The 26,852-nt window shown below is 56.7% G+C and overlaps 13 protein-coding genes and 1 non-coding gene across 14 annotated transcripts; 8 read left to right on the top strand and 6 right to left on the bottom strand.

The window, feature by feature from the left end:
* Positions 1-11: 11 nt before the first annotated feature.
* Positions 12-1,789, bottom strand: BJX67DRAFT_120619 (ankyrin repeat-containing domain protein). Its single transcript, XM_071024425.1, has 2 exons — positions 1,610-1,789; positions 12-1,542 (listed from the first exon to the last, which is right to left on the bottom strand). The coding sequence occupies exons 1-2, from the start codon at positions 1,695-1,697 to the stop codon at positions 245-247; spliced, it is 1,386 nt and encodes a 461-aa protein (XP_070885917.1). The 5' UTR covers positions 1,698-1,789; the 3' UTR covers positions 12-244.
* Positions 1,790-3,047: 1,258 nt separating this feature from the next.
* On the bottom strand, positions 3,048-4,357 carry BJX67DRAFT_354429 (uncharacterized protein). The gene has a single exon (XM_071029218.1). It carries the CDS (start codon positions 4,245-4,247, stop codon positions 3,687-3,689), a length of 561 nt encoding a protein of 186 aa, XP_070885916.1. The 5' UTR covers positions 4,248-4,357; the 3' UTR covers positions 3,048-3,686.
* A 297-nt stretch (positions 4,358-4,654) lies between these two features.
* On the top strand, positions 4,655-5,822 carry BJX67DRAFT_381566 (uncharacterized protein; the record flags this gene model as incomplete). The annotated part of the gene is made up of 4 exons (XM_071033034.1): positions 4,655-4,701; positions 4,772-5,000; positions 5,087-5,143; positions 5,229-5,822. The coding sequence occupies 4 exons, from the start codon at positions 4,655-4,657 to the stop codon at positions 5,820-5,822; spliced, it is 927 nt and encodes a 308-aa protein (XP_070885915.1).
* Positions 5,823-6,438: 616 nt separating this feature from the next.
* On the top strand, positions 6,439-8,449 carry BJX67DRAFT_388416 (prion-inhibition and propagation-domain-containing protein). The gene is made up of 4 exons (XM_071034365.1): positions 6,439-6,786; positions 6,873-6,932; positions 7,031-7,229; positions 7,303-8,449. The coding sequence occupies exons 1-4, from the start codon at positions 6,511-6,513 to the stop codon at positions 8,337-8,339; spliced, it is 1,572 nt and encodes a 523-aa protein (XP_070885914.1). The 5' UTR covers positions 6,439-6,510; the 3' UTR covers positions 8,340-8,449.
* A 29-nt stretch (positions 8,450-8,478) lies between these two features.
* BJX67DRAFT_388412 (putative amino acid permease family protein) lies at positions 8,479-10,277 on the bottom strand (the record flags this gene model as incomplete). The annotated part of the gene is made up of 2 exons (XM_071034364.1): positions 8,479-10,080; positions 10,133-10,277. The coding sequence occupies 2 exons, from the start codon at positions 10,275-10,277 to the stop codon at positions 8,639-8,641; spliced, it is 1,587 nt and encodes a 528-aa protein (XP_070885913.1). The 3' UTR covers positions 8,479-8,638.
* Positions 10,278-10,607: 330 nt separating this feature from the next.
* BJX67DRAFT_354422 (GFA family protein) lies at positions 10,608-11,532 on the bottom strand. The gene is made up of 3 exons (XM_071029217.1): positions 10,995-11,532; positions 10,833-10,937; positions 10,608-10,781 (listed from the first exon to the last, which is right to left on the bottom strand). The coding sequence occupies exons 1-3, from the start codon at positions 11,172-11,174 to the stop codon at positions 10,713-10,715; spliced, it is 354 nt and encodes a 117-aa protein (XP_070885912.1). The 5' UTR covers positions 11,175-11,532; the 3' UTR covers positions 10,608-10,712.
* Positions 11,462-11,547, bottom strand: BJX67DRAFT_t56. Its single transcript has one exon. It is a non-coding gene; the product is annotated as a tRNA-Ala (tRNA).
* Positions 11,548-12,019: 472 nt separating this feature from the next.
* On the top strand, positions 12,020-14,770 carry BJX67DRAFT_381562 (bacterial alpha-L-rhamnosidase-domain-containing protein; the record flags this gene model as incomplete). Its single annotated transcript, XM_071033033.1, has 3 exons — positions 12,020-13,121; positions 13,172-13,612; positions 13,686-14,770. The coding sequence occupies 3 exons, from the start codon at positions 12,020-12,022 to the stop codon at positions 14,768-14,770; spliced, it is 2,628 nt and encodes an 875-aa protein (XP_070885911.1).
* Positions 14,771-15,681: 911 nt separating this feature from the next.
* BJX67DRAFT_388407 (GMC family oxidoreductase) lies at positions 15,682-17,666 on the top strand (the record flags this gene model as incomplete). Its single annotated transcript, XM_071034363.1, has 4 exons — positions 15,682-16,019; positions 16,149-17,028; positions 17,075-17,576; positions 17,623-17,666. 4 exons carry the CDS (start codon positions 15,682-15,684, stop codon positions 17,664-17,666), a joined length of 1,764 nt encoding a protein of 587 aa, XP_070885910.1.
* Positions 17,667-17,756: 90 nt separating this feature from the next.
* BJX67DRAFT_388405 (Gfo/Idh/MocA family protein) lies at positions 17,757-19,427 on the bottom strand. Its single transcript, XM_071034362.1, has one exon. It carries the CDS (start codon positions 19,158-19,160, stop codon positions 17,835-17,837), a length of 1,326 nt encoding a protein of 441 aa, XP_070885909.1. The 5' UTR covers positions 19,161-19,427; the 3' UTR covers positions 17,757-17,834.
* Positions 19,428-19,625: 198 nt separating this feature from the next.
* BJX67DRAFT_388402 (putative MFS transporter) lies at positions 19,626-21,767 on the top strand (the record flags this gene model as incomplete). The annotated part of the gene is made up of 9 exons (XM_071034361.1): positions 19,626-20,139; positions 20,197-20,251; positions 20,302-20,344; positions 20,389-20,451; positions 20,499-20,737; positions 20,848-21,100; positions 21,175-21,294; positions 21,371-21,471; positions 21,536-21,767. The coding sequence occupies 9 exons, from the start codon at positions 19,626-19,628 to the stop codon at positions 21,765-21,767; spliced, it is 1,620 nt and encodes a 539-aa protein (XP_070885908.1).
* A 304-nt stretch (positions 21,768-22,071) lies between these two features.
* On the top strand, positions 22,072-23,681 carry BJX67DRAFT_354414 (SNG1 family protein). The gene is made up of 3 exons (XM_071029216.1): positions 22,072-22,226; positions 22,305-23,369; positions 23,442-23,681. Exons 1-3 carry the CDS (start codon positions 22,133-22,135, stop codon positions 23,588-23,590), a joined length of 1,308 nt encoding a protein of 435 aa, XP_070885907.1. The 5' UTR covers positions 22,072-22,132; the 3' UTR covers positions 23,591-23,681.
* A 311-nt stretch (positions 23,682-23,992) lies between these two features.
* Positions 23,993-25,278, top strand: BJX67DRAFT_354413 (uncharacterized protein). Its single transcript, XM_071029215.1, has one exon. It carries the CDS (start codon positions 24,089-24,091, stop codon positions 24,557-24,559), a length of 471 nt encoding a protein of 156 aa, XP_070885906.1. The 5' UTR covers positions 23,993-24,088; the 3' UTR covers positions 24,560-25,278.
* Positions 24,841-26,789, top strand: BJX67DRAFT_388400 (amino acid/polyamine transporter I; the record flags this gene model as incomplete). Its single annotated transcript, XM_071034360.1, has 6 exons — positions 24,841-25,289; positions 25,361-25,598; positions 25,688-25,976; positions 26,072-26,256; positions 26,316-26,374; positions 26,436-26,789. The coding sequence occupies exons 1-6, from the start codon at positions 24,930-24,932 to the stop codon at positions 26,787-26,789; spliced, it is 1,485 nt and encodes a 494-aa protein (XP_070885905.1). The 5' UTR covers positions 24,841-24,929.
* Positions 26,790-26,852: the final 63 nt, after the last annotated feature.

Genomic DNA, 26,852 nt, shown 5'->3' with positions numbered 1-26,852 from the left:
TTCGACGACGGAACTCTTTTTTCATGAAGTCAATCTCCGCATCTTCTCCTATTTAACCTGCTGGGCGTGGCCGGAGAATTTCCTAGTTTGGATGAAGATCACCATGGCCCCGGGGGAACCCATAGAGACATCCCATCCATGCTCGTCCCTCGTCATCATATGTGCTTTATTAATACTGTAGAAATTAATAATTCTTAGTTCCTATCTGCTCATATAAAAAAAAGTTTCTGTGTGTGCCACTGAATCACTTCTTGGAGAACATCGCGAATTTCCCCCCCATAAGATTACTGGCCTTGCCCACCATCCCCTGCGGCGAAGCGGGAGTTGAAGCGACTTTGGGGCTTTCCAGCGGGGGCAGAATGGAGCGTAGCTTGTCCACGGCCCAGGTCTGTCCGGCCTGCGTGGCATAATCGAGTACGGATTTCCCATTGTTATCTTGCGTGTCCGGCGTGGCCCCAGCCGCCAGCAGGTCGTCCAGAGTGCCCTTGAGCGCGACCAGATCATCAATGCTGGCCGTAGACTGCGGCTGTCCCAGCCGGCGCAGGTAGAGCATGAGGGGCGTCCGCCCTTCGTTGTCCCGCGCGTTGACATCGACCTTCTTGGACTCCAGCAGGAGCCGGGTGTACGTGGGTGAGCCCTCCACGGCCGAGTGCAGCGGCACATATCCCATGGAATCGCGGCTCTCGATCATCTTATCGTTCGCGGTATACCACGCCAGGAGCCGCTTGATCGTCTCCTCTGTTCCCTTGGCCCGTATCGCGATGTGCAGAGCCGTGTGCTCCGTCGCGACGCCGCGGAAAGTATCCGTCGCCGACTTCCACATGGTGGCCGTTTTCATGCTCGTGACGGCCTTGAGCGTCGACGCCACTTTGACGTCCTTGACGCCGCGCGCCACGGCCACTTTATCCAGAGAGGCGGCCTGTTCCGGATTGGCCCCGTACTCCAGGAGCAGGTCCACTGGCTTGTGCCACCCTGCCACCCCGGCCGCCTTGTGGAGCGCGGTGATGCCAGAATAGTTGGGCACATTGGGGTCCACGGGCTTGTGTTTGGATCTGTGCTGCAGCAGCGTCTTCAGGATGTCCTCCGAGCCCCCCCGGACCGCATAGTGGAGCGGAGTGTTGCCGCCAAACCGCGTGGGCGCCCCGGGATTTGCGCCGCTCTCCAGCAGTTTGCGCACGATGCGCGCGGCCGTCTCGGTGGACTTGGAGGCGGCAAAATGCAGCGCTGTGCGTCCCGGTCGAACAAATCCCATCGTCTCTGCGTCGACCGCGGCGCCGTTCTCGAGCAGCCACACCACCACGTCTTCTGCCTCCGAGTCGGCCGCGACGTGCAGAGCGCGCCATCCCTTCATGTCGGGCAGGTTGACGACCTGTTGGCGGACCATCCCCCAGGATGAGGCCCCCCCGGCGAGCGCCTTCGTGCCGGGCAGATTGACGAGCGAGGTCAGGGCGCTCCCCGTGGACACAAACCGTTCCGCCAGCGAGGTGAGATTCAGTCGAGCCGAGATAAACAACAGGCTGAGGCTGCTGGTGCTGCCGGTATCTAATTAACCACACAAAACATTATCAGTCACATATCCCCCCCCCCCGGCTTGAAAGGATGGACGTACATTTTCCGGCTGTGCAACGCACTAATAAATCATATCCCCGTACCCACTGCTGCAGTGCCTTGGACTTGCCGCCAGAGAACTCCTCCATTCCACGGACGTCGACGTGCACATCGTCAACTGTTTCACTTTCCCGTAAATGGAGCCCGAGAAATGTGATGGAGTATTCAAGGAAAGGGTATTTCCCTAGGTATCGGTTGATTTCCTCCTGACGCTTCTCCCCATCGATCATGCCATTCTCATCGACCGGAGGCTCCGGGACCTCCAGTCCTTGGATTGCGTCCAGGTTCAGGTAGGCCAGACAGGCCTCGGCGACTTGCCGATGCGTCTGCGCCAGGCTGATCCCCCGCTTCTTCTGCCCGGGGTTGTCATAGAGGTGACCGATAAAGTCCTTGACTGAGGGGTGGGCGAGATGAATCTCGCGGTCGTCATGCAGCGCGAGGAGCGCTTTCACGCTGCCCTCCAGCGAAATGCGAACCTGGGCCGGGTCCACGGATTTTTTGGACACCTCTTCGAGGGATTTGGCGCCATCTTGCAGCGCCCACATCACCGGGACCTCGTTCACCCTCAGCGGACGGCCGGCGACGTACGCCCACCGCAGCAGCGTCTGCATCCTCTGGTCAAGGTGGTCGTGGATGGACCCATAGATGGTCTGCACATCGTACGGCATGTCTTGCAGCTTCTTCTTGACCTCGTTGATATCCCAGATCGTGCCGTCGCCCAGGGACTTCAAGGCCAGCGAGAGCCACAGAAACATGCCCTCGGCCCGCTGCGTCAAGATCTCCACCACTTCGTCCACGAGGGAGTCCGTCAGCCCCGGGTTGAGCCGCTGGAACCGCTTCACCTGCACCACAGCCGCAATCTTAATATCGTCTCGATTCTTGGTGGATAGATCCACTGCCTGCACATTGTTCATCAGGCGCTCCAGACCGTTGGGTCGCGTGGAGAAGATCCACCGCGGGAGGGCATTGTCGCCGCCATAACTGTTGACTTGGTTGACCAGGTCAAACAGATCCAGCGCATCCCGGCTTTGCTGATACTGACCATCCACGATCAGGTAGAGCTCGCGCACTTTCTTGTGGGCGGCAATCGTCGCCAACAGCTTCGCGAGCGACTCGGTCGACTCGAACGCATCGGAGTTCAGAATCGGATGCTGCTCGGCGTCGTTCGACGACGCCTGCCAAAACTCAGGGTCCTTGGTGTCGATCAGGTCACGGTTCTGCCGGAAGATCTCGTACAAGAGCGTTCGCAAGATCCAGATGGGTCGTTGGCGGCTGGGGTGGCGATCGCAGAAGCTGCCGGCGACAATGGTCCTCTCCCTCTCCTCCTGGTCCGCCGTCGCGCCCTCCTTGGGCCCGGACGCGAGCCAACGCTTCCTCTCGCGGAGAATGAACGACGCCATGACGCTCTTGCCGCTGCCGGGGCTGCCATGGATACACATGGGGCGGGTGGGAGGTCCTGTATGCCAGGCCTGCAGCTCGGAGAGGATCCAGGTACACGTTCCGGCCTCGGGCGCCTCGATTTGCACGCCTAGACTGGTATCTCCGTCCATCAAGGCGTCGAGGAATTGATCCTCCGCGCTGGGGGACCCGCCTGACACGCAGCCATTCCATTAGCCGTGGATTTTTTCTCATGGGGTGTATTAGTTAGAGGGAGGTCATCCTATCTTACTCATGTACACGGTACTAGAAAACGTCGCATTCACGGTGCCCATGTTCTGGCCCATCTGGAGGCCCTGGTTGTTGGCCCCGGAGAAGGTCGCTTGGGACTGCGTCTGTTCTTTCGCCATGGTTGGGGAGAATCAGCGCGGATGGTGAGTTCTGCTGCAGGATCTTGGTGTTCTCTGTCTCCCTCGAAAGGTTCAATGATTTATGCTGAACGGAGGGGTCAGCCATGCAGCTCGTCAGCAAGCCTTGTTCTGCGAGGCATGGAGCTAAACTAGATACTTCGAGGTCAGCCCCTCGTCACCGGCATTCTCAGCTATTGCAGGAAATCTGGTGTATTTTACCGCTAGCACAAAGAGATGCTGCGACGCCATCTCGTCCCCAGCCGGGCTATTACCGTGATTGTCACTTCGACATCATCTCAGCTGCCATGCCCTTCCTTCCCTTCCCCCTCGGAGATAACAGAACATAACAATACCAAACATCAAATGACGACGAACGTGTATATGATGCGATTCGCGATAGGCCCGCTTGCACCGGTGCTGGTGGCGTCGTGAGAGCTGAATCCACCAACGCCAGCCAGCCACGCTGTCAATGCGTGACGTTGGAAATGTCAATTCTATAAACAACTCTTTCCTCCACACTGTGGAGGAACTGCTAACCGGCCTGTTCCGTAAATTACCACTTGTTGAAATGATTGCACATCTATTGACACTCCTAGTATTTTTGTCAGGCTGGGCAGCTGTGCCGTGCAGAATTTCAGCTCGACAAATGCGGCGCGGAGGAACGAACCCCTGGTTCCAGAGAGTCAAAATATACATTCCCATCTCGGTGTACAGGCAGGAAACCATCGATGTCGCGGATATAACATCCTCCGTCTGGGGTATGGCGTGGATCATCCCATAGTGAATGTGCCTAACTCTCTGCCCTACCCTTTGCCCTACCCCTCTTCCACGAAGCACACGCTGCAGAAGCATCTGTCCAGCTGAAAGGGTGTAAATTACCACGACCGTGGATTCAGCGGGCGCACTGGCCGATCACCTTGCTGATCAACTGAGCAATCTCATGTAGATGCGTGAAGTTCTCCTCAATACTATTGAAAATCTGCTTCTGACGTGTCCCACATGAACGACATCGTTCATGCCTGCCCAGCACAATCTTCAGCCAGCCACAGTCTATCCTTACCGCTTCATCGATGTCGTGAACGTCGAGTCCTGATGGTGAGGGGTAGGAACGGTAGGAGAGGTAGGATAACCCTACCTCTGGAAGGGGACTATTTTATCCCCGCCAGACTCTCTTCCTCATCTGCTACTTTGTTTCTTCATCGGTATCAGTTGCCTGGTTCCATTGTTCCAACTGAACTCCATCCACCTACAACCTTGCAATGGCCCCCATCTCCCGCGTCAAGGAACCGGCCAAGGCCAAGGTCGAGTAAGAGCTTCGTTTACCTCTACCCCCATTCGATTCCTATCTCCGTACTCACGATAAGCACCGGGTATAGCATCGTGTTTGTCCACGGCTTACATGGCGCGCAAGACCCATGGACCTCGGAGGGAGGGGTCTTCTGGCCCGACAAAATCCTCCCGGGCAAAATCCCTGACGCCAGTATCCTGTCCTATACATATAAGGATAAGGCGAAGGTCGATTCCATCTTCGATCGTTACGACCTCGACGACCTTTCTCTCGACCTGCTCGACAATGTGATGGATTATCGAACGGAGAAAGAAGCGGTTCGCCTCTCCAACCTTGGAACCTTGGAAGCCCCTTCTCCCCTTCCGCATTGGTCTCTCGCTGATATTAAAAAAAATTACCATAGGAAGAGCGGCCGATCATATTTGTGGCACACTGTCTCGGTGGCCTGGTCGTGGAGAACGTGGGTATCCTTTCGATTTTCCCGTCCACGCGTGTATCCATACTGTCAGGTGCTAACCCGGGAGGTTGATATCTCGACCTACTAGGCCCTCCTGATAGCTAACGAGGATCCAAGCAAAAAGGAGTTCATCGGCTGTGTCCACGGTATCTTACTGCTCGGAACACCGCAGTTCACAGCGGGATCCGTAGCAGCCGCTGCCAACTATTTCCGACTGGCCGGGACAGGGACAGATGCGCCCCCCAGCGACGCCGAGCTGAGCGAGAAGCTGGCGGAAATCGTCTCCATCCCCGAGGGGTTTGCGCAGCTCAAAGCCAGCGGCGCCGAGTTCGCGATTGAGACCTTCTGGGGCGGGCAGGGGAGCAAACTAGGCGACAATAATGATAATGACGTGAAGATCATCGTCGACGAGGCCCTGGCCAAAGTCCCCGGCGCTTCTAAGCCGCGGCGGCTGATGCGCACTCAGCTCCAGTTGAGCCAGTACGACGCCGTGGAGGACGAGGACGCCGTGAAGGTGTTGCGGCCTCTGACGCAGTGGGCGTCGAAGATCAAGCTTCCCGATGAGGAGGGGAAGGGGCCGCAGAATGTGTCCAATGCCACCTTTTCGGGATCCCACAATTCTGGTATGCAACTGGGCCAGAATGCGGGGACCATAAAGGGGTTCACCTTTGGAAGGCCTTAGCTACTTGCTTGGTTCATACAGTGTTTTGGCTGCATTGCTCGCTTCTTCGAGTGCGATATGATATGTATGTACTTTATGAAGAGCTTGTACCGGACTCGCCTGAATAAGTCACAATCTAGACGAATATTCAAACCGGGCATCATCATTCCTTTCACGGAAGTATAGTTACACACTTCTCTTCTTGTATATCTGCGGTTATTCATACCCCACCACCAGTCCGCTCTCGACATCGACTGGGCCCTCCTCCACCCCCCCCCCCCTGTTTTTTTCTTTCTTTTTCCTTTCTTATCTTCCCCTGCAGGCGTTTTGGTTGCATTCGGGCACGGATACAGGGTGTTGAGGCCAAAGAGGGCGGTTCCTACTCAAGTGGCTGGCTGGCGGGGGAGTTGATAGTGGCGACACCTGTCAGCTCTCAATTCGGCCGTGCGTTGCGTTTGTGAAATGATACTGTCAGACAAGGATTGTTTCTTTCAGCTCTCTGCATGGGTACATCCTGCAGCGACTCGACTCAAAGAGGGGCTGCTGGTGGCGCCGGGGAACATGACAACGTCTCGCGTTTCAAAGGTGTCAAATATATCATCCCCAAGCCTCTCTCACTGCACTCACTCCATTCTCCCTTAGATATCGTCGTTTATTCACATCTTTCCGTTTCGTGTCGTATCATTTTGTTTGATTTGGTTTGGTCGCCATGGCGAGTCAGACCAGCAGTGAGGTATCCGACCTCGCGCAACTGTGGCGGAGCGCCGTCCAAGAGTATGAGCAGCGGACGAAGAAGAGCCTGCACCTCGCCCAGTTCAGGACCATGGAGCAAGTCATGAAGGGCACCGAGGGCCTGTCCAACAACTTCAAAGAATTCCGGCACGACAAGTCCAAAACCGACAATGTGCGGACCGCGTTCAAAAACAACATGGGGTTGATTGAAAAGGTCGTCAACACGATCCAAGTGGTTGGCGGCGCCGCATCGGTGCGTTGCGCGTCCTGAACTTACTTACTTCGCACCGTGCGTGAAGAAGCGGGTTGGAAACTAAATAACTGACGGTGGATATATAGGCGTTTCCCCCGGCCATGCCGGCCAGCTTGATTTTCACAGCATTTGGGCAGGTCATGGAGGTACGTATTGGATAGTCCTCCGACCAGCCAGAAGAAGAAGAAGAAGAAGAAGAAGCAAGAATCAATCACCTGGTTCCCCTGGCTAACACCCCCTGTAGTCCTTTGCCACGGTGTCTGCCGACTACGACAAGGTCATGGGCTTTTTCGAGTTCACCTCTCGGTTCTTTGACCGACTGACGATAATCGAGAGCCGAACGCCCCAGCTCGGGCCGTTCCAGCGCTGTGTCGCTCGCGTCTTCTCGGGCATGCTGACCATCTGCTCCGTGGCCCAGGAATACGCCCAGAAAAAACGATTTAGTAAGTAGTGGTGGTTTCCAAAGGTTCTCCTGGAGCTGTGGGCCTCGGCGGCTGATGACGGTGGACCCTCTAGAGAAGTGGTTTAGCAGTCTAGTCGACGGATCAGACGGCGCTCTGTCGGACGCCATCAAGACGATGGAGGAAGCCGTGAATGACTTCACCCAAGCGGTGGGTCTGGCCACGCTGCGGACGGTGGAAGTCGTGGACGAGGTGGTCCAGTGCATGGATGGCAAGGTCGACTTCGTCGTCGCGCGGGTGACGCTGCTCGACGAGCGCACCGCAGCCATCCAAGCCGACACGGGGACCATCATCGAACAGAACCAGCAACTGGACGCGAAGCAGGACGCCATGTTGGAGATGCTGAGCGAGCAGTCGCGGGTCTTCAACGACGCGGTGCAAAGCTTCGGGTATATTCAAATGGGCGCCAATCTGGGCTCCAGCTTTCAGACCAGCCTGCTGAAGCTGGACGTGGTACGGCTCCGCCTGACGCGCTGGGGGAAATCCGTGGGCCTGGCGAACGTGGCCAACGGTCAATCGCCCGAGATGACGAAGCTTGCGCCCGAGGATCGAGAGCAGGTCCAAGAGCTCCTGGACCAGATCCTGGAGCTCTTTGCCAATGCCGAGACGGCCTCAAAACCCAAGAGGCGCCGTGGGGGCAACAATGCCGCGGCGACATCGGTGCTGGACCCGGCCAAAGAGCTCGACAGCATCTCGGCCTCCATCCACAAGAAGATGGAGGATCTGGCCAAGCAGCGGCAGGGCAAGTCCGACCTGGAGCAGGACGAATGGACCATCAACGACGAGAAGAACTTCGCCCGACTGATCGAGGACCTCACCGAATTGGTCGACGGGTTGATCGATCTCTTTCCCGGCATCCAGGAGGAACAGCGCAAGCTGTGCGAGGAAGAGGTGTCGCAGCTGAACACCAGCAACAACGCTCTGGCGCGACTGAAGGAGGTCGCTGTGGGCGACAAGATGCTGAATGACACGGTCGTCAAAGTCATCCAGTCGAGCGCCACATACACCAACAGCGTGGTCTTTACCGGGCCGAACTCTGGCTTCCAGATTGGAAACAATTCGGGCAAGGTGAGCGGGGTCAGATTTGGTTAAATGAGAAACTAGAGTATAGGATTTTGTAGATTTTGTACCATGGAAATTGACTGAATGGTTGTTTATATATAAATATATGTGGCGGTACTCAGCTTATTTAGGCATGCGAAACTGTATTCCAAGGTAGGTTTTCTTGACCGCTGCACCAAAATATCAAATGATACTTTGGTTTTGTCTGCAGTCTGTTATCTCCACAGGTTTGGACAATGTGCCCATGTATAAGTTCCCGATCACCACCACATCAGGGCTGCTGAATAAATACAACAGGACCCGTGAGGCGCAGTCCTCGACGGGCTGCGTCACTTTACGCCTTCTCCTGCCTCCCTCTCCAAGCGCCTCGCATAAATCATCTGCGCAACCGCATCCTCCGTCCGGAGATACGTGCGCTTCCCCCGCACAACCCAGAACCCCAGCGCCACAACCAGCATGACCCCAAACACCGCAATCGCGTAGTTCATGTCCGCGGCCGCCGGGTCCGGCCCGCCCGGGAAGAAGAAGAAGACCGTCGTCACCACACAGTACACGATGCTGATCCAGTTCACGGGTTTCCCGCAGCGGCCGAGGCGGAAGGGGCCTCCCGGCGGTAATCGGTCGCGGCCGACGAAGAGGAGTGCGCCGATGGGGATTCCGTAGGAGACGGTTAGGGCGATTGTGCTTACGCTGAGGATGGCTTCGAGGACAGTGCTGGCGAAGAGGTAGAGGATGCCCACGAGGGCGATGAGGAGGCCCTGCAGCCAGAGGGCGCGCACGGGGGCTTTCCAGGTTGGATCGATGAGTGCGAAGTATGCGCTCCAGGGGAAGCCGCCGTCTCGCGCAAAGCCCCAGGTTAGTCGGGAGGCTGTGGTGAGAATGCTGATGCCTTGGCCGAGGCCGTTGAAGATGAAGAGGGCAAGCAGGGCCGCCGCACCTTGTAAGCCGACTGTCTCCTTCATGAGCTCGATAAATGGGAGGTCGGCGTCGACGACACTGTCAATGTTCTGGATACAGAAAAGGCAGATGAGCATGAAGATGAACCCTGTGATGGCGCCCAGCAGCACGGCCAGCCAGATGACTCTGGGTGCATTACGACGCGGACTGGGCATCTCCTCGACCATGTGGATGACGGCGTCGAACGCCGTCAGTCCATACGCTGCCTGAACAAGACCTGTAAACCAGACAATCCCATCCGACCAGCCAGTCTGGTTCATCCACTGCCCGAAAACAAACGACGCGGGCTGGAAAGACAGGCCGGGCCGTACACGCACAGAGATGAGAAGCGCCAGCGACAGAATGACGAAGAGCGCCGTGAACCAGACGCCGACAAAGTTGTTCAGCCACGGCAGGACCTGCTCTCTCCGACAGCTGACGACATTGACGATCGTCAGGACAAACACGACGCCAACATAGACGACGAACTGCAGCCAGCCCTTGCCCGCGCCGTCCCATCCCGGGTCGAACATGACTTTCATCCCCAGCAGGAATTCAGTCATGAAGGCGACTTGCGACGCGGTCAGGGTCCACCAGCCGAACGTGTTGATCCACGCGCAGATATAGGAAACAAAGCGACCAGACTGCGTATCCCAGAGGCGACAGACCCAGTATGCTTGCCCGAGCGCTGTAGGCATGCTGCTAGTGAGCTCGCCGAGGGAGACAGCGACGCATAGATTACACACGGTAACCAAGACGAGGCCCCAGAGGATCGTGATGGAAGCACCGTTGGTCAGTCCACTGGAGAGGCCCTGCGCAAAGGTCGAGTACGTGCCTGGTCAAGTTAGCACAAGCAAGTCCATACCGCTGGTCGCCGAGTCGAGTACCAAGAACGCAGAACGCGAGAGCGAGCATGCTCCAGAGGTTGAATTTGCGCGAGAGAGCCTGGACGTGGCCCATGGCAGCGAGGTCTTCTTCATCTTCGAGGCTCTGGTCGCCCGCCTCGACCGGCTTCTTAGAATTCGCGTCCATCGTGCTTTCGTGCTTCTCAAGACATCTCTGACTGCGACGCGCACGGTTATAAAGTCAAGACGTTGGCCGCGTGGAAAATTCAGCGATCGGAATCTGGGCGGTTCGGTCTGGTCCGCTGAGTGGGTCGCGAAGGAGGAAATGCTTCAAGCATGATTCCAAGAAATGTTACGATGTCACTGCTAGTCAAAAAGGGCGACTCGGCATGAATCCTGCTTCTCTCGGAGGCGACGTCGGGATCGTCAAGGGCTTCCCCTTCCGGCAGGTCGATGCGTTGGAGTTGCAACTCCACGGGCTGGCCGTCTTGATATGCATGCAGATGTTGGGGGGACGCGGGGAAGAACTTCCGATCCACATTGTTCAAGAGATATCTGTCTGTCTACCTATCGCTAGACACGGAGTCCCTCCGCTCATTATATACAGACAAGGCAGCTGGCTTCAGACATCCTTCCCATTGACACGCTTCAGCTTCAGCTTATCGATGTCAACGCCCTCAACCACACGGACCTAGAAGAATTTCAGCATCTCGTTGAGAATTCACGGACAACGGAGACCAACATTCACAGCCATCACATTGCTCGCCTCAGGGCCCTTGGCAAAGACACTCGAGCCGCAGGTCGTGCAGAAGTAGTGCGGGTATTGCTTCGTGTTGAATTTGTACGACTTGACTCGTCGTGAGCTGCTTTTCGTTGCATGAAGAACCTAGGGTTGGGTACATACTTTCACTGCGTCCTCAGGGAAATCGAGCGTCACGTCTGATGCCTTGGCGTAGACGAGCAGATACCCGTTACGTAGGCACATGCTGCAATTGCAGCTGACGACCTCTTGCTCCTCGATGGGGGGCTCCAGTGTGAAGGTGAATTTGACGGCGCCGCAGTGGCAGCTTCCTTTGTACGTCATTTTCGGAGGTGGATTTGGTGAGAGGAGTCGAAGTTCTCTGTAAAAGAGCAAAAAATATGAGTTTAACCTGTATTTATAGTTTTTAAAGATTGTTGTCCCAAGGTCAGCTTCGTATTCAACGCTTTGGCTATCCAAATCGAGGAGTGTTGAGAGCGTCAAGGCTTGGCATCCTCGGTCTGTTCAACAAAGAGACGTCAATTGCAGGCCGAGGCTGACACAAGAAGACAAATCAAGAATGCGACGACCAAGAGAGACGTGGAAGGGAAAATAGAAAGAAGAAAAAAAGATGGAGTCGCGGGGAATCGAACCCCGGACCTTTCCGAGACAGCACTTTCCATGCAAACGGAATGTTATACCCCTAAACCACAACCCCATTGCTGAGAATTTGAATCCAATTTATGATTCATATGCAGCCCGGCTGAGGCATTGCCTCCATGTCCTCGTGGTAAAGTCTTCGAATTCGACTCAACCCTAATCACGCTCTTCTTACAGCAAACAGACAGTGACAAGTGCCACCAGCATTCTGGGATTACCGAAGAACCCCACTTCAAGTTGCTTTCCAACGGACGACTGCCGAATACCACATTGTCGGGCTTTTGCACGCCGAGCGAGAGGCTCGCTTCCCCAATCTGCAGGGATTGTCTCCAAAATGCGGGGAGAACTGGAACTATGCTGGAGAAACCCCCAGAAAGGTCTCGTCAAGCAACGCTAAGACGAAGAGCTCGGCGTATCATTACCCCAGGGATTACCCGACCTGCCTCCACCTCCCGGCCTCTCAAAATGGCGAGGGATTCCGTCTGGAAACTCGAAACTCGGAACTCCTTGCTCATGCACAAACGGGCAACATGGCTCTCTCAATCGCCCAAGTCTCCTTCGAGCACCACCGCACCGCCCTAGGGATCGGGGAGCCGGAGCCCCGAATCTCCTGGCGCTTCGACGGCACCGTCTCAAACTGGTTCCAAGGCGCCTACGAACTCGAAATCAAGCGACCTGCGGAGGGAAACGCGAATGCGCACACCTTCCACGTCAACTCCTCCGACTCGGTCCTCGTTCCCTGGCCGGCTGACCCCCTGGCCTCCGGCGAAGAAGCTACCGTGCGCGTGCGCTCGTTCGGCCACAGCCACGGCAACGGCCACGGCAACGGTCCCAATACGCCGTGGTCCGACCCCGTCACGGTTGAAGCGGGCCTGCTGAGCCCCGAGGACTGGCAGGACGCTGCGGCGATCGTGTCCGACCGGGAGACAGAGGTGAATGCGACCCATCGGCCGATATACTTCCGGAAGGATTTTGCTGTTGACGAGGAGATCCTTGCCGCAAGGCTGTATATCACCGCGTTGGGTGTGTACGAGGCTCGTTTAAATGGCGAGCGCGTGGGAGACCGCGTCCTTGCGCCGGGCTGGCAGTCTTATCAGTACCGGCATGAGTATAACACGTATGATGTGACGGAGCAGCTCCATGCTGGTGAAAATACCATTGGCGTTACGGTTGGGCCGGGCTGGTATTCTGGACGGCTGTCCTGGGAAAGTCTGCGTGATATCTACGGCGATAGTCTCGGTGTGCTCTGCCTGCTTTCTGTGACGACGTCCGACGGCACGAAGACGTACATCCGCAGTGATGATACGTGGCAGTCGTCGACGGGGCCGATTATCTCGTCTGAGATATACGATGGCGAGACGTATGATTCTATGCTTGAGCTGACCGGGTGGGATTCGCCAGGCTATGATGCGTCTGACTGGCTGGGTACCCATGCGGTGGACTTTGACAAGAGCGTCCTGGCTTCTCCTGATGCTCCGCCTGTGAGACGGATCGAGGAGCGGAAGTTGGAGAACGTCTTCTCCAGTGCTTCTGGGAAGACGGTCCTCGACTTTGGTCAGAATCTGGTCGGGTGGCTGCGCATCCGCGTGAAGGGGCCAAAGGGGAGCAGCATCCAGTTCGTTCATACGGAAGGTATCCGTTCAATCTTTTCCCCATTAAGTCACGAATGTTAATATGAGTAGTTATGGAAAACGGCGAAGTCGCAACCCGACCCCTTCGCACCGCCAAAGCAACAGACAACATCACCCTCTCCGGCGAAGAACAAGAATGGGAGCCATCGTTCACCTTCCACGGATTCCGATACGTGCAGGTCGACGGCTGGCCTGAAGAGACTGAGTTGAATGCCGACTCTGTCACCGCGATCGTCGTCCACAGCGATATGGAGCAGACCGGCTTCTTTAGCTGTTCGGACCCCCTCCTGAACAAGCTCCACGACAACATCCTTTGGTCGATGAGGGGGAACTTCCTCAGTCTCCCGACTGACTGTCCCCAGCGTGATGAGCGCTTGGGCTGGACGGGGGATATCCATGCATTTTCGCGGACCGCGAACTTCATCTACAATACCGCTGGCTTCCTGCGTGGATGGTTGAAGGATGCATACTCCGAGCAGCTTGGGAACAACTGTACGCCCTACCCAAACTTTTGCGAGAAAAAAAAAAACGAATGCGAATGGCATATAGCTGATCCCTAAGATAGATGGACCCCCCGCCGTGATCCCCAATATCCTCGGCCCCAACGACGCATCCGCCATCTGGGGCGACGCCATCATCGCCGTCCCCTGGGCCCTCTTCCAAACCTACGGCGACAAAGCCCTGCTCCGCGAACAGTACCCGGGTGCCCAGGTCTGGATCGACAAGGGCATCCCGCGCAATGAAGTCGGGCTCTGGAACCGCTCGTCCTTCCAGTACGGAGACTGGCTAGACCCCCTTGCACCGCCGGAGGACGCAGGTGCAGCGACAACAAGTAAATACCTCGTCGCGGACGCGTACCTGATCCACAGTACCGAGCTTCTCGCCAATATCTCGTCGTACCTGGATCTTTCAGACCACGCAGCCAAATACGCCCAAGATCGGGCAGATCTCACCCGCGCCTTCCAATCCGCCTGGATCTCCTCAAACGGCACCGTCGCCAACGAAACCCAAACAGGTCTCACCCTCCCGCTGTACTTCGACCTCTTCTCCAGCCCAGCCCACTACACCTCCGCCGTGTCCCGGCTGCAGAAGATAATCGCCGCAAACGAAAATAAAGTCGGCACGGGCTTCGCAGGAACCCACCTCCTCGGCCACGCCCTCTCCAAGTACAACGCCACCTCGACATTCTACTCCATGCTCACCCAGCAGGAGGTGCCTGGGTGGCTCTTCCAGGTCGTCATGAACGGGACCACAACCTGGGAGCGCTGGGACAGCATGCTTCCCAACGGCAGCGTGAACCCGGGGTCGATGACCTCGTTCAACCACTACTCGGTCGGGAGTGTGGGGAGCTGGATGCACGAGAATATCGGCGGGTTGAAGCCGCTTGAGCCCGGATGGAGGAGGTTTGCTGTGGATGTGAGGCTGGGGGGTGGGCTGACGCGGGCGGATGTGCAGTTTGTGACGGGGTATGGCGCTGTTGAGAGTCGGTGGGTTATTGAAGGGGGGAATGAGGGGTGTGAGGTGTTCAGGTTGGCTGTTAGGGTGCCGCCGAATAGTGAGGCTGTTGTTAGTTTGCCTGGACGTGGGAGGGGGGAGGGCAGTGTTGTTGTTGGGTCTGGGGTTCATCTGTTTGAGAGGTGTCTAAGTTGATCAGTTCAACTTTTGACGGAATAATTGGCAGCACATAGCATCTCACAGACACAAGGCAAGAGGAACCGAGGGAATCCTTGTATCGCAGATGAGCTTGTCCTTCCTGAAACCAGAGATCGACGGTAAACCAGCAAATCACGCGTGGAACGTCGTGATCACCAGTCAGCCTTGATTACGGAGCCAAAAGCTTCACAGACACCGCACGGGCACAGTTCGGTTCTTCTCAGATCCTCCTCTCGCCTGGCTGGGACGATGGGGACGGACTGTGGAGGGTGTTGGATCGTGCCTCGGGAGTGCCAGAGCTCCGTGAAGCCTCCCATCCAGTTGCATTTCACTTCGACCACGTTTAAACCTGTCAGAGCCACGGAGGTGCGAGCTACAGGGAGATTCAGGATGACTAGTCGCGGAAGTAAGTAATCAATAATAATGGGATGAAAACAGAAGAGAGTCTGCCTTGCTAAGTCTATCTGGTGATATTTATACCTGGAAGAAAGCTGTGATAGGCCTTGATATTACCTCTCTGAGGAAGGAACCATCGAATAAGCAAAGTAAATACAAAACCTTGGAAAAAAAGGTAAAGCAATGTTGAAGAAGTAACAAAGCAATAGACCGGCCGATCCTCATATCGTCAGCGAATGAATTGATCCATCACCAACAACCATTGCAGGTCGACACCCTGTTTCGACATTGTCTTTACCAGTGGACCATCATCGCTCGTGAATCAGAGAATCCTCGGCTCTCTCGATGAGCAAAGGTTGAGTCGCACAACACCTCCAGATACCCTCCGACGCCAGTCGCTGTTGCCCTATAAGTCGCCCATTCCCTGGATGCCCCAAGATTTTCGTATTTATTGTTCCAAAAGCTTTTCAGATGCTGCGAGGCTGCCAGACCAGTGTATTCTTCCTTCCATCATGTTATCATTCTATCGATCATCCTTAGCCCTGGCCCTCTGGACCCTCTCCACCGCCGCGGCGCAGACCTTCGAGTACGTCGTCGTCGGAGGGGGCACCGCCGGCGCCGCCCTCGCCGCCCGTCTCGCCGAAGCATCGCGGAGCGTAGCGCTCATCGAGGCAGGGACACGCTATGAGAGTTCCTGGCCGCTGGCTGCCATCCCGGGGGCAGATGTTCTTCCCGTGGGATCGGATCCGGAAACGAACATGCCTGCGGACTGGGGGTTTGTGACAGCACCGCAGCCGAATGCGAATGGGCGGAGGGTGCACTTTGCGAGGGGGAAGTGTCTGGGGGGGTCGTGAGTGTCAAGGACTTCTGCTAATTAGGGTTTCGTGCTGAGGGGTCTAGGTCGGCGTTCAATTTCATGGTTTACCAGAGGTTTGACACTGCACATCAGCTGTTTTCGGTTCGATACTGACTGATATAGACCGACGATAGAGTCTCTGGCGCAGTGGGCCCAGGCCGTTGACGATGAGAGCTACACATTCGAGCGGGTCTTGCCCTACTACAAGCGGAATGCGCATTTCACTCCCCCGAACACGACGTCGCGGCTGGAGAATGCCACTGTGCAGTATAACGAGAATTCCTTCGCAGCCGGCAACGGACCGCTCGAGGTCTCCTACTCCGACTTCGCGATGCCCTTCTCTACATGGATGAAGCTGGGGATGGATGCTATTGGACTGCCAGAGGCTGCAGACTTCAACAGCGGTCATCTGAACGGCTCCCAGTACTGCACGTCGACTATCAAGGCGAGTGATCAGTCTCGGAGCAGCTCTGCGTCGTCGTACTTGGATTCCGCCACTTCGACGACCCTCACAGTCTTTGACCGGACTCTGGCAAAAAAGATTCTGTTTGACGCGCAGAAGAACGCGGTTGGGGTGCAGGTAGCCGATTCATGGGGCACTCTGTCAAACATCACCGCGTCGAGGGAGATCATCGTATCCGGGGGAGCCTTTCAGTCGCCGCAACTCTTGATGGTGTCTGGTGTTGGGCCTGCCGATGAGCTGCGACGCCATCACATTCCTGTTGTTTCTGACCTGCCTGGCGTTGGCCAGAACCTGTGGGATCATCCTTTCTTCGCACCGAGCTATCGGGTCAATGTCGAGACATTCACCAGGCTCGCCAATGACTTCGGTTATTTGGCAGCAAGGTCCCTTGAGTATATCATAAGCCATACAGGGCCGCTCACAAATCCAGTTGCCGATTTCATTGCCTGGGAGAAGATCCCAGCAGACTTGCGCTCTGACTTCTCCTCTGGGACGCAGCAAGCTCTTGCCGCGTTTCCCGATGACTGGCCGGAGGCTGAGGTATTCTTCATCCATTCCGTCTTCGAACTTGAACTGACTACCGCAGTACATGTCCGGCGCTGGATACGTCGGGAACTTCTCGAACCTCCTGACCAACCAGCCCAAAGACGGATACCAGTATGCCTCTATCCTGGGTGTCCTCATCGCCCCAACCTCCCGAGGAAACATCTCGCTCCAATCCGCAGACACATCCGACCCCCCGGTCATCAACCCGAACTGGCTCGCCACGAAGGCAGATCAGGAACTCGCTGTCGCCATGTTCAGGCGAATTCGACAAGCCTTCGCGAGCGAACAGATGAGCCCGGTCGTCATCGGCAACGAATACTCCCCGGGCATCGCAACCCAGGAGGACGCGCAAATCCTAAACTGGATTCGAAACAACGTCATGACGCTCTGGCATCCGGCGTGCACTTGCAAGATGGGAGTCGCCAGTGACCCGTTGGCCGTTGTCGACAGTCAAGCGAGGGTGTTTGGGGTGAAGAAGTTGAGGGTTGTTGATGCCAGCGCATTCCCGTTTCTTCCTCCGGGGCATCCCCAGTCTTCTGTGTGTACGTATCCTCTGTTTTATATTTGGAACAAAGCTAACCAAGGTAGATATGCTCGCTGAGAAGATTGCGGACCAGATCCTGAGTGGGTAACTGCTGGCTGTACAATGCTGGTTCTATTGATTGTTACGCAATGGCACATCCTTACTATTCCATGACTGAGCCCTAGCAGCTGTAGACAGTGTTTGAATACAGTATGAACTCTCCAATTGATATCCATCCATCTGGTATTTGTATCTGTCTACCCACCAGGCCTTTCTCTCAATCAATCTTCAGAATATCGTCAACATGCACCACCTGCCCCGTCCGCATCGACTGATTCGCAGCTATCCCCGTGAGAATCGACAACGCCCCGTCGACATGCGACGCAGCCCTTCGATACGGATCGTCGCCCGGTGTCTCGCCAAACAAATCATTCAACAGCTCCGGATCGCCACCCCCATGCCCTCCACTGCCCTCGGGAATCTCGATCTCAACCGGCTTCCCAAAGTGCGGCCGCAGCAGTATCGACCGCGACTCCAGCGCCCCCTCGAGACTCTGCTCCCCCCCAGAATTGACATACGACTGCTCGACCACCTCCACCTCCAGCCGCCCCTTACTCCCATTAAACATCACCCTGAACCCCTCCCACGGCGCATACGCCGTCAGACTATACGTCAGCACCGCCCCAGACCGATACCGCACCATGACCCCCATCGTATCCTCAATGCTAATCCCGTCCGAGAACACCGACTGGTCGCGATAATACGCGTCCTCCCTCTCCGCATCCAGATACATCGCCTTCAGCTGCTGATTGCGGTCAAGATGCAGCGCAAAGGGGTCCCCGCGCGCAGCCTCCCCCCCTCCAAACGCCCGCCCATAGAACCTCGTCTCCCCCCTCCGCTCTGCATTCTCACGCCCGTAGAACCGCAAGTCCCCCATCGCCACAACACTCTCGGGCCGACTGCGCAGCCAGAAATTCACCAGGTCGAAATGGTGCGTCGCCTTGTGCACCAGCAACCCCCCGCTATTCCGCTTGTCGCGGTGCCACCGCCGGAAGTAGTCCGCCCCGTGCTGCGTGTTGAGCAGCCACTCGAAGTGCACCGAGTAGACGGTCCCGATGGCCCCCGCGCCCAGCAGCGAGTGGATCTTCGTGTTGTGCGGCGCGTAGCGGTAGTTGAAGGTTACTCGCACTGTTTTGGCTGTGCGCTCGACGGCCGACAGGATCTCGCGGCATCGCGGCGCGTCGATCGTCATCGGTTTCTCGGTTATCACGTTGCAGGCTAGCTCGAGGGCGCGCGTGATGTAGATGTTGTGCGTGCGGTCGATTGTTGTGATGATGACTTCGTCTGGCTGCGTTTCGCGGATCATCGCGTCGAAGCCGCCTGTCGTCGAGGTCGAGGTCGAAGTCGAGTTCGAGAAGGCCAGGTATGTCGGGATGCGCGGGTGTCCGAGGCCCTCGAGGCGGGCGTTTGCGTAGTCCAGACGGGTCTGGTTTGTGTCGCAGAAGGCGACGAGGGAGGCGGTATGGGCGAAGTCCTTGACGATTGCGGTGTAGAAGAATATGGCGCGGCCGCCGGTGCCGACCAGTGCATATTTCTTGGGCATTGTGCCTTTTGTTTGCCTGGAGGCTAGGCTTGACGGAGACAAGGTGGTTCTCTGATGAGGGTGAAGATATACTGTGTAGCGACGTAGTGAGGGGCTCGGGGTGACAGGCCCCGAAGACACTCCGAGGGACTCTTAACGCGGGCATCGACTAGACTACAAAGAGGAGTTGTGCGAACAGGCTGAATGGAAGACCGACAGATCGTCGCCGATTTTCCGTGAATGAGAGCCTTGGACTCGATGCGGGGAGGGACACCTGGGGTATGCAGCTCCCCCAACCCTAGCATAACATCCCTTGGCGAATCCTGCACCACCGCAGCATACCAATCGATCCCTGCCTTGGAGAGTCAAGCGACAATGGGGAACTTGTCCGGGGAATAAATCGCCGACGGGTATAAACCGCGTGTACGCCGGGCGAGCCTCTCGTTCTGCGATACTGTCCTTGCAAGCCCCAGTAAACCCGGCAAGATGAGCGCAAACCCCCGAGCAGTGGCACAGGCAGAGGCAGATGCAGATGCAGAAACCATCACGCCCGCCGTCGAAACACGCATCGAAGCCATCCCCCGCGGCGAAAAAGCCGCCCAGTTCCTGGCGACCGTCAGCGGCGACCACACCTTCACACCAGAAGAGGAGAAGAAAGTCCTCCGGCGCATCGACCTGCGCGTGCTCCCGCTCCTCCTGGGCGCGTACTTCTTCCAGCAGCTCGACAAGTCGTCGCTCTCGTACGTGTCGATCTTCGGGCTCGTCGAGGATGCGCATCTCGTCGGACAGCAGTACTCGTGGCTGGGGTCGATCCTGTACCTGGCGCAGCTGGTCATGCAGCCGATTGCGGCGCTGGTGCTGGTGAAGCTGCCGACGGGGAAGGTGATTGCGGCAGCGATATTCCTGTGGGGGAGCTCGTTGGCGATTATGGCGGCTTGTACGGATTTCCCGAGTTTATTAGGGCTGAGGTTTTGTTTGGGAGCGTTTGAGTCGATGATTGGTATGCATGCATCTTGATATGAAATCGTATCTGAGGGCTAGATCTGACGATGTGAAGCGCCTTCGTGTATTGCTGTCACGCAGATGTGGTGGCGGAGAGGCGAGCAGACATGGTAGTCCCCCCTATACGCCTCATGCGTAACGAGATGGCTGACTTCAACAGGAGAGCTGCACTGTGGAACTCAATGAACGGCGTCACTGCAATCGTACGCTCCCTCCCACAAGTGTAGTACGCCATCTAACCAGCCAGGTCGGGAGTCTCTTCACGTACGGCCTCGGCCACATCCACAGCGACACCCTGTACTCGTACCAGGTAGACCGTCCCCAAGCCCACTTTCAAACGACAGCTAACGACAGCAGACAATCTTCATGCTCTGCGGCCTCCTAACCGTCGTCTACTCTCTCCTTGTCCTCATCTTCATGCCGGACTCTCCAATGGAGGCCAAATTCCTGCACGAGCGCGAGAAGGTCGTCGCGGTCGAGCGCCTCCGCGCAAACCAGATGGGCATCATCTCGCGAGAGTGGCGCTGGGACCACGTCTGGGAGACGCTGTACGACGTCAAGACGTGGATTTGGTTTTTGCTGATTATCTCGATCTCGTGCGTCCTCTCCCCTCCCTCGGCTCTAGATGTCGTTTCACATACTGGCATATACCGGCATGGCATGGCATGGCATGATCTAACACGTGTTGGAAATGTAGAATCCCAAGCGGGGGCATCAGCACGTTCGGCAGCTTGATCATCACCTCCTTCGGATACGAGAATTTCGACGCGATCCTGTTCAACTTGCCCTTTGGCGCTGTGCAGATCGTGGTGATTCTCGGGGGCGGGTGGCTGGCCACGAGGCTGCGGACGAAGGGGCTCGTCATCGCGGGGATTGCGGCCGTCGCGGCCGTCGGGACGATCCTGTTGCTTACTGTGTCGAGGGAGCAAAAGGGGGTTCTTCTTTTTGGGTACTATCTTGTATGCTCCGTCATCCTACTTTTACTCCAGGAGAGCACAGCACAAGAGAGGAAGTGATGGTGCTAACAAGACAGGTATCGTGCCTCGCGGGAATCACGCCGCTGGTATATGCATGGGAAGCGCAGAATACGGCCGGGGACACGAAGAGGAAGTGTACCTCTGCCGTTGTGCTGATTGGGATGTGTACGGGGAATGTGCGTCTCACGCCCCCGGGCCTCGTCAAGCCGTAATAAATTTTGAGTGAGTTGCTGATATATGGTCACTGTGCAGGTCATCGGCCCCCAGCTATACTCCCTCGACCAGGCGCCTGAATACCGCCCGGGCCTGATTTCAAACCTGGTCATGTTCATCCTCGTTGCTATTATCGCTATGTACGTCCGTCCGCTGTGGCTGGCTATACTTCTGAAGAATCAAGTCCATCCTAACAACTGGTAGACTCGCAGACGCATACCTCTACAGGCTCAACAGACGCCACGCAAAGAAGCGGGAAGCAGTCGGCAAGAATGCACAGGTTGTGGATGAGTCCATGCTGGGGAAGGAGAAGCTGCAGGCCAGCAAGGCCCTGGAGGTGGAGGATGCCGGAGCGGCGGGGGGGCAGAACGGCGTGGACAAGGGGTTCCTGGATACGACGGATCTGAAGAACGAGGATTTCATTTACGTTTATTAGGTAGTTCGTAGTATTACGAGCGCAATTTGCAATCCACCACTTTCCGAAGCGCGGCCGCAGGGGTCTACTCAGAGGAGTCGGTGGCAGCCCGAGGCAATCTGATAACCACTCGGACTCCACCATGATTGCCCTGATTTCTCTGCTTCATTGACGAAGAAAGTTAGCACGGCGGATCGTCGGATAAGGCGGCCGCCGTTTCCTCGCTTCTCATTCGCCAGACCACTCACAAGTCTTCCACGCGGACTTAAGCCCAGACTGCCAGAAACGGCCCGTTCTCCGAGAGCATATCCGACGCGATCGCACGGTGAAATCATAAAATGCGCCGCGTCCCAGCTTCACCTCGTCAATAACGACATGAATCAACCATGGCTGCCTCCGACGAAAAGTCTGCGGTCTCATTCTTCGATCCAGCGCTCGCCCAGACGCGGCGTCGCGTCTTCCTCCAATGGGCTCGCACGGGTAAAAAAACCCCTCGGATTCCTTGCCCTTGCGTCAGACGAGCTGATAGTTGAGGGGATCCCCTCTGCTGTGTAACAGTGTTGATGCTCTGCGTGTTCATCCTCTGCGTCCTCTCTCTCTACTGGGCCGTCCAGTACCGTGTCGAAGCCAACCTGCCCGCCCTGAAGGTGTGGGTGGTCGACTTCGACGACTCCCCCGATGCGCTGGTCGGGCCGGCCGTGACAGACCTCGCAGAGGAAATCGCCAGCTCCAGCACCCAGACGCTGGGCTACGAGGTCAAATCGCCGGCTGATTTTAGGAACCACCCCATGGCTGTGCGCCAGGCAGTCTACGACGAGCATTGCTACGCCGCGATCATCGTCAACGCCAATGCGACCAGCGCCCTCCGAGATGCGATCACCACCGGCAGCGACGCATACCAGCCCTCTGGCGCAGCGCAGTTCATCACCCTCTCTGCGCGCGACCAAACCACCTATTCCAGCTACATAATCCCAGCCCTCAACTCCTTCGAGCTCCAGCTCCGCTCGCAGTTCGGCCCGCGATGGATTACAAGCCTTGTGGCCGACCAGACCGCGAATCTCTCCCGCGCCGCACCGCAAGCGCTGAACCCAGCCATCGCCTTCGAACCAGTCGACCTCCGACCCTTTTCGCGCGCCGTGTCCACGCCGGCCGTCACCATCGGCCTGATCTACCTGATCATCATCGCGTTCTTCAACACCCCGTTCCTGATGCCCATCCACGCGCAATTCATCAAGGGCGACCACCCGCCGCTGAAAACCCCCCAGTGGCTCCTCTGGCGCATCCTCTCCAACTTCGTCGCGTACTTCTTCCTCTCCCTCTTCTACTCGTTCGTCTCGCTGGCGTTCCACATCCCGTTCTCACACTCCCCGTCGCCCGACACCGTCTCCGCCGACAGCCCCAACGCCTACGGGAGCGGATCCTTCGTCGTCTTCTGGATGCTCAACTGGGTCGGGATGTCGGCGCTCGGGCTCCCCTGCGAGAATATGGCCATGATCCTCGGGTTCCCGTGGAGCTCGCTCTTCCTGATCTTCTGGGTGATCACCAATGTGGCGACGGGGTTCTACGCGCTGGACCTTGCCCCCGGGTTTTTCAGGTGGGGGTACGCGTGGCCGTTGCATAGAAGTATCCCCCCCCTTCCCCTTGTCTAAATCAAAACATCCCCCTAACGAGGTGTCGTTATACTAACATGTGCAGTCGTCGAGGCACTCCGCACGATATTATTCGGGACGCACTCGCGGATCGGCCTGGACTTTGGGGTTCTCTTTGCGTGGGTCGGGGTGTCGGTGTTATTTTTCCCGTTTGCGTGGTCTATCATGAGCTGGAAGATGAAGCGGGGGTGGTAGCGACCGAAGTCACGTACATACGGCACCGACCGGATAGAATTTAGATAATATATATAGAAATGATACCAGAGCTTATGCTCGATGATTTCTCCGTCACCGACCGAAGTAAATGAGGTGGTTTGTCATTGGTTGTGGCTTGAGGTTCCAAGGTTAAGCTTCTGCTGGACCAGGGCTAGCAAGGTTCAGTACGAGGTTGGGGCTCTGGATCTCAACAAGAACATACCACGTAGTAAACGAGGACAATTAAGACGACCAAGATTTTCCTTATTTTAGGCACAGGTAGGGCCGCCAGTTGGGCCAGGATCAACGAGCGCAGCCCATTGGCTGCGAAGGGTGGCTTGTCTTGCATATATTTAGAAGTCTGAAGTGCGACATTGAAAAGCTCTCCTGCATCCCTTCTTCCTCTGTCTCTCTTCTCCATCTCTTCATTCCCCGTCTCTCGTTCATCCAAGACTCGTTCTAACACTCGCTCTAACACTCGCTCTACCCCTCGTTACAATGTCTTCAACCACCACCTCCGCGTCTCCCGCCTGCACAGGAAACATCCTGGTCCTCCCCGTCCAAGACGCCGCCTGCGGCCTGTCCAACACGGGCAACAACACCGACATCATGACCAAGTGCTGCCGCGACGCCGACGTCGAGAAATACAACGACGACTGCGGCCTCTACTGTCTCGCACAGGGCCAGAACATCGGAGACCTTTCATCCTGCATCCAGGGAAACGGGGTCAACCCCAGCGAGATCTTCTGCAGGGGCAACATGACCGCCACTGCGACTGCACCGGCCCCGAGTCAGACCGACGATAACGACGGCGACGATGATGATGAGGATGCAACCCCGACGGACGACGACGACGACGGTGCGGAGCCGACGGGCGCTGCTGTGCGTCTCGGCCAGCCTGTTTCGAAGGCGGGTCTCGGTCTCCTTGCTATGCTCTTCAGCTCGGCGTTTATGGGGATTGCGGCGTGATTACCTAGTGCATTCGCTGGACATGAAACTAGGTGGTCTAGACTCTGGCTGTATTCTAGGTTGCAGATGCTCATGCGTGTTCGCACGCTACTGGTAATGCTTAATCGACTTGGCTCCTGCAGGGTTTCACCGTGGAACGTCGCACATACCACTGCGATGACACCTTCGGCTCCTTGCCTCTTGTAATCTCGTGATAGTTTCGACGTTTGCCTTGTATAAACACGACTGCACAATATACCCCCTGCGTTACCAAGCCCAATCCATCCCTGCATTCAGGCTCCAGCTATTCGCTCCAGTTCCAGTACTAATACCATACCCTATATATCGTCGCTGGCCGTACGTGCCAAAAGAGACAACCAGGAACCACACAATGGCTCACCACAACGAAGACAAGCCAGGGACCAACGAGAACGAGGTCGAGCTGGAAAAGCGCCCCGTCATCAGACCCCTTTCTCGTGCTTCTCCTCTCTCCCCTACCACCGACGATGCCGTCCCCATTCCCATCACCAACGCTAACCCCAAGCTCGACCGTTCTCTGTCCTGGATAGGAGCGCTCGGCTTAGCCTTCACAATCACAAATGCATGGATGAGCTACACGGCAACGTTCGGCCCGTCCCTCGTCTACGGCGGGGGCGTCACCGTGTTCTTCGCACTGATCATCGCCGCCGTCGCGCAGTGGGCCGTACTCCTCGGGGTGTCGGAGATGGCGTCTGCGCTTCCATCGTCTGGGGTACGCTCTTCTTCTGCTTCTTCGTCCTCCTTTCTCTGTTTGTAGTAACAAACAATGCTAACGGCCGACAGGGCTGCTACCACTTCACGTACTTCGTCGCGCCGAAGACGACGCGGAGATTCGCCTCGTTCGTCGTGGGGATCATCAACCTGACCGGGTTCTGGGTCGGCGGCGTATCCGGACTGATATACACGACGATCTCGATATTCGGGACGGTAGCCTTCTGGGTCGACGACGGCCGGGGGGGCGGGTATGTGCCGCAGCAGTGGCACGTCTATCTTGCGTATGTGGCAGTGGTATGTCTATCTCGTAGGTATCCCTGGTTTGAATAAAAAAAAACAAAAACAAAGAAAGAGAGAGACAGAGAACTAACTAGAATGGGACGGACTCATGGGCAGTAATCCCGATCTTCACGATCCCCCGCAGGAACACCAAGTACATGACGGAGACGTGCCTGGGGATGTCCCTCTTCTGCCTCGTGCTGTTTATCATCGTCCTATTGGCCATGGGGCGAGGTCACTACCGACCGGGGAACCTCCTCCTGCATCGGAACACCAGCGGCTGGTCCACGGGGACCGGGTGGCTGCTGAGTGTCGTCCTGGGAGAGTATTCGTTCGCGACGACGGGGATGGTCGTCCATCTATCTGAGGAGGTCCCGAGGCCGGGGAGGAATATCCCGTTGGCTATGTATGTTTTTTTTTCCCTTCCGTACCAGTATTCCTTCAGTTAGTGGAGCACGAGGGTGCAAGAGCTAACTAACTAACCATGGACATGGAATACAGCAACACGACGATGGTGCTGTGCGTGGCGACCGCGATCCCCTTTACTGCGGTGCTCCTCGGTGGAATCCAGGATCTGGATGCCGTGCAGGATGCGTGGATTCCCAGCCTCGAGATCTTCTATCAGGCGACGCGGAGTCGAGCCGTGGCGACGTTTCTGCAGGCGTGTTTGGCGGTTCTTTACTTCTGTAATGGCCTTCTGCTTGACGGGGACAAGTTTTATCCTGATCCTGACTAACGAGGATAGCGACTATTTCGGTGCAATGGGTGCCCATAAGCCGGATTGCGTGGACTCTCTCCAGAGATGTACGGACATATATACATTGCACACGCATTCAGGTTGACTGTGGCTGACGGAGCAGAACAGAACGCCCTCCCATTCTCCAGCTACTTCAACTACATCGACCCGCACTACGGTTTCCCCGTGCGCACGACGATCCTCTCCGTCTGCTTCTGCGTCATCTTCGGCCTCATCTATATCGCGAGCAGCGCGGCCTTCAACTCCGTCGTCAACATGGCCACTCTCCTGATTAATATCGCATACACCGTTCCCCAGGGCATCCTTGCCTGCCGGCGGCGCAGCAGCTTACCGCCACGGCAGCTCGATCTCGGGCGCCTCGGGTACATCGTGAATCTCTTTTCGATGCTGTGGCTGGTTCTCTCGGGGGCGCTGTTCTGCTTCCCGACAAGGGTGCCGACCACGCCGGGGTCAATGAATTAGTATGTTCCTTGTTACTTGTTGCTACTTGCAGGCAGATGATCTAACCCAGTGCAGCGGTGCAGC

The sequence above is a fragment of the Aspergillus lucknowensis genome, assembly GCF_044049455.1.
Source record: "Aspergillus lucknowensis strain CBS 449.75 chromosome Unknown BJX67scaffold_22, whole genome shotgun sequence".
In the NCBI taxonomy this organism is placed as follows: domain Eukaryota; kingdom Fungi; phylum Ascomycota; class Eurotiomycetes; order Eurotiales; family Aspergillaceae; genus Aspergillus; species Aspergillus lucknowensis.
This window is presented reverse-complemented; position numbering and strand designations above follow the sequence as displayed.

Coding starts and splice junctions, on each gene's coding strand:
- BJX67DRAFT_120619 (XM_071024425.1), bottom strand. CDS start 1,697: ATGGAGGAGTTCTCTGGCGGCAAGTCCAAGGCACTGCAGCAGTGGGTA. Junction 1,543..1,609: donor GCGTTGCACAGCCGGAAAAT/GTACGTCCATCC, acceptor GTGGTTAATTAG/ATACCGGCAGCACCAGCAGC.
- BJX67DRAFT_354429 (XM_071029218.1), bottom strand. CDS start 4,247: ATGCTTCTGCAGCGTGTGCTTCGTGGAAGAGGGGTAGGGCAAAGGGTA.
- BJX67DRAFT_388416 (XM_071034365.1), top strand. CDS start 6,511: ATGGCGAGTCAGACCAGCAGTGAGGTATCCGACCTCGCGCAACTGTGG. Junction 6,933..7,030: donor CATTTGGGCAGGTCATGGAG/GTACGTATTGGA, acceptor CACCCCCTGTAG/TCCTTTGCCACGGTGTCTGC. Junction 7,230..7,302: donor CGCCCAGAAAAAACGATTTA/GTAAGTAGTGGT, acceptor TGGACCCTCTAG/AGAAGTGGTTTAGCAGTCTA.
- BJX67DRAFT_354422 (XM_071029217.1), bottom strand. CDS start 11,174: ATGACGTACAAAGGAAGCTGCCACTGCGGCGCCGTCAAATTCACCTTC. Junction 10,938..10,994: donor TCCCTGAGGACGCAGTGAAA/GTATGTACCCAA, acceptor CGACGAGTCAAG/TCGTACAAATTCAACACGAA. Junction 10,782..10,832: donor GCAATGTGATGGCTGTGAAT/GTTGGTCTCCGT, acceptor AAATTCTTCTAG/GTCCGTGTGGTTGAGGGCGT.
- BJX67DRAFT_388405 (XM_071034362.1), bottom strand. CDS start 19,160: ATGCCCAAGAAATATGCACTGGTCGGCACCGGCGGCCGCGCCATATTC.
- BJX67DRAFT_354414 (XM_071029216.1), top strand. CDS start 22,133: ATGGCTGCCTCCGACGAAAAGTCTGCGGTCTCATTCTTCGATCCAGCG. Junction 22,227..22,304: donor CCTCCAATGGGCTCGCACGG/GTAAAAAAACCC, acceptor GCTGTGTAACAG/TGTTGATGCTCTGCGTGTTC. Junction 23,370..23,441: donor CGCGTGGCCGTTGCATAGAA/GTATCCCCCCCC, acceptor TAACATGTGCAG/TCGTCGAGGCACTCCGCACG.
- BJX67DRAFT_354413 (XM_071029215.1), top strand. CDS start 24,089: ATGTCTTCAACCACCACCTCCGCGTCTCCCGCCTGCACAGGAAACATC.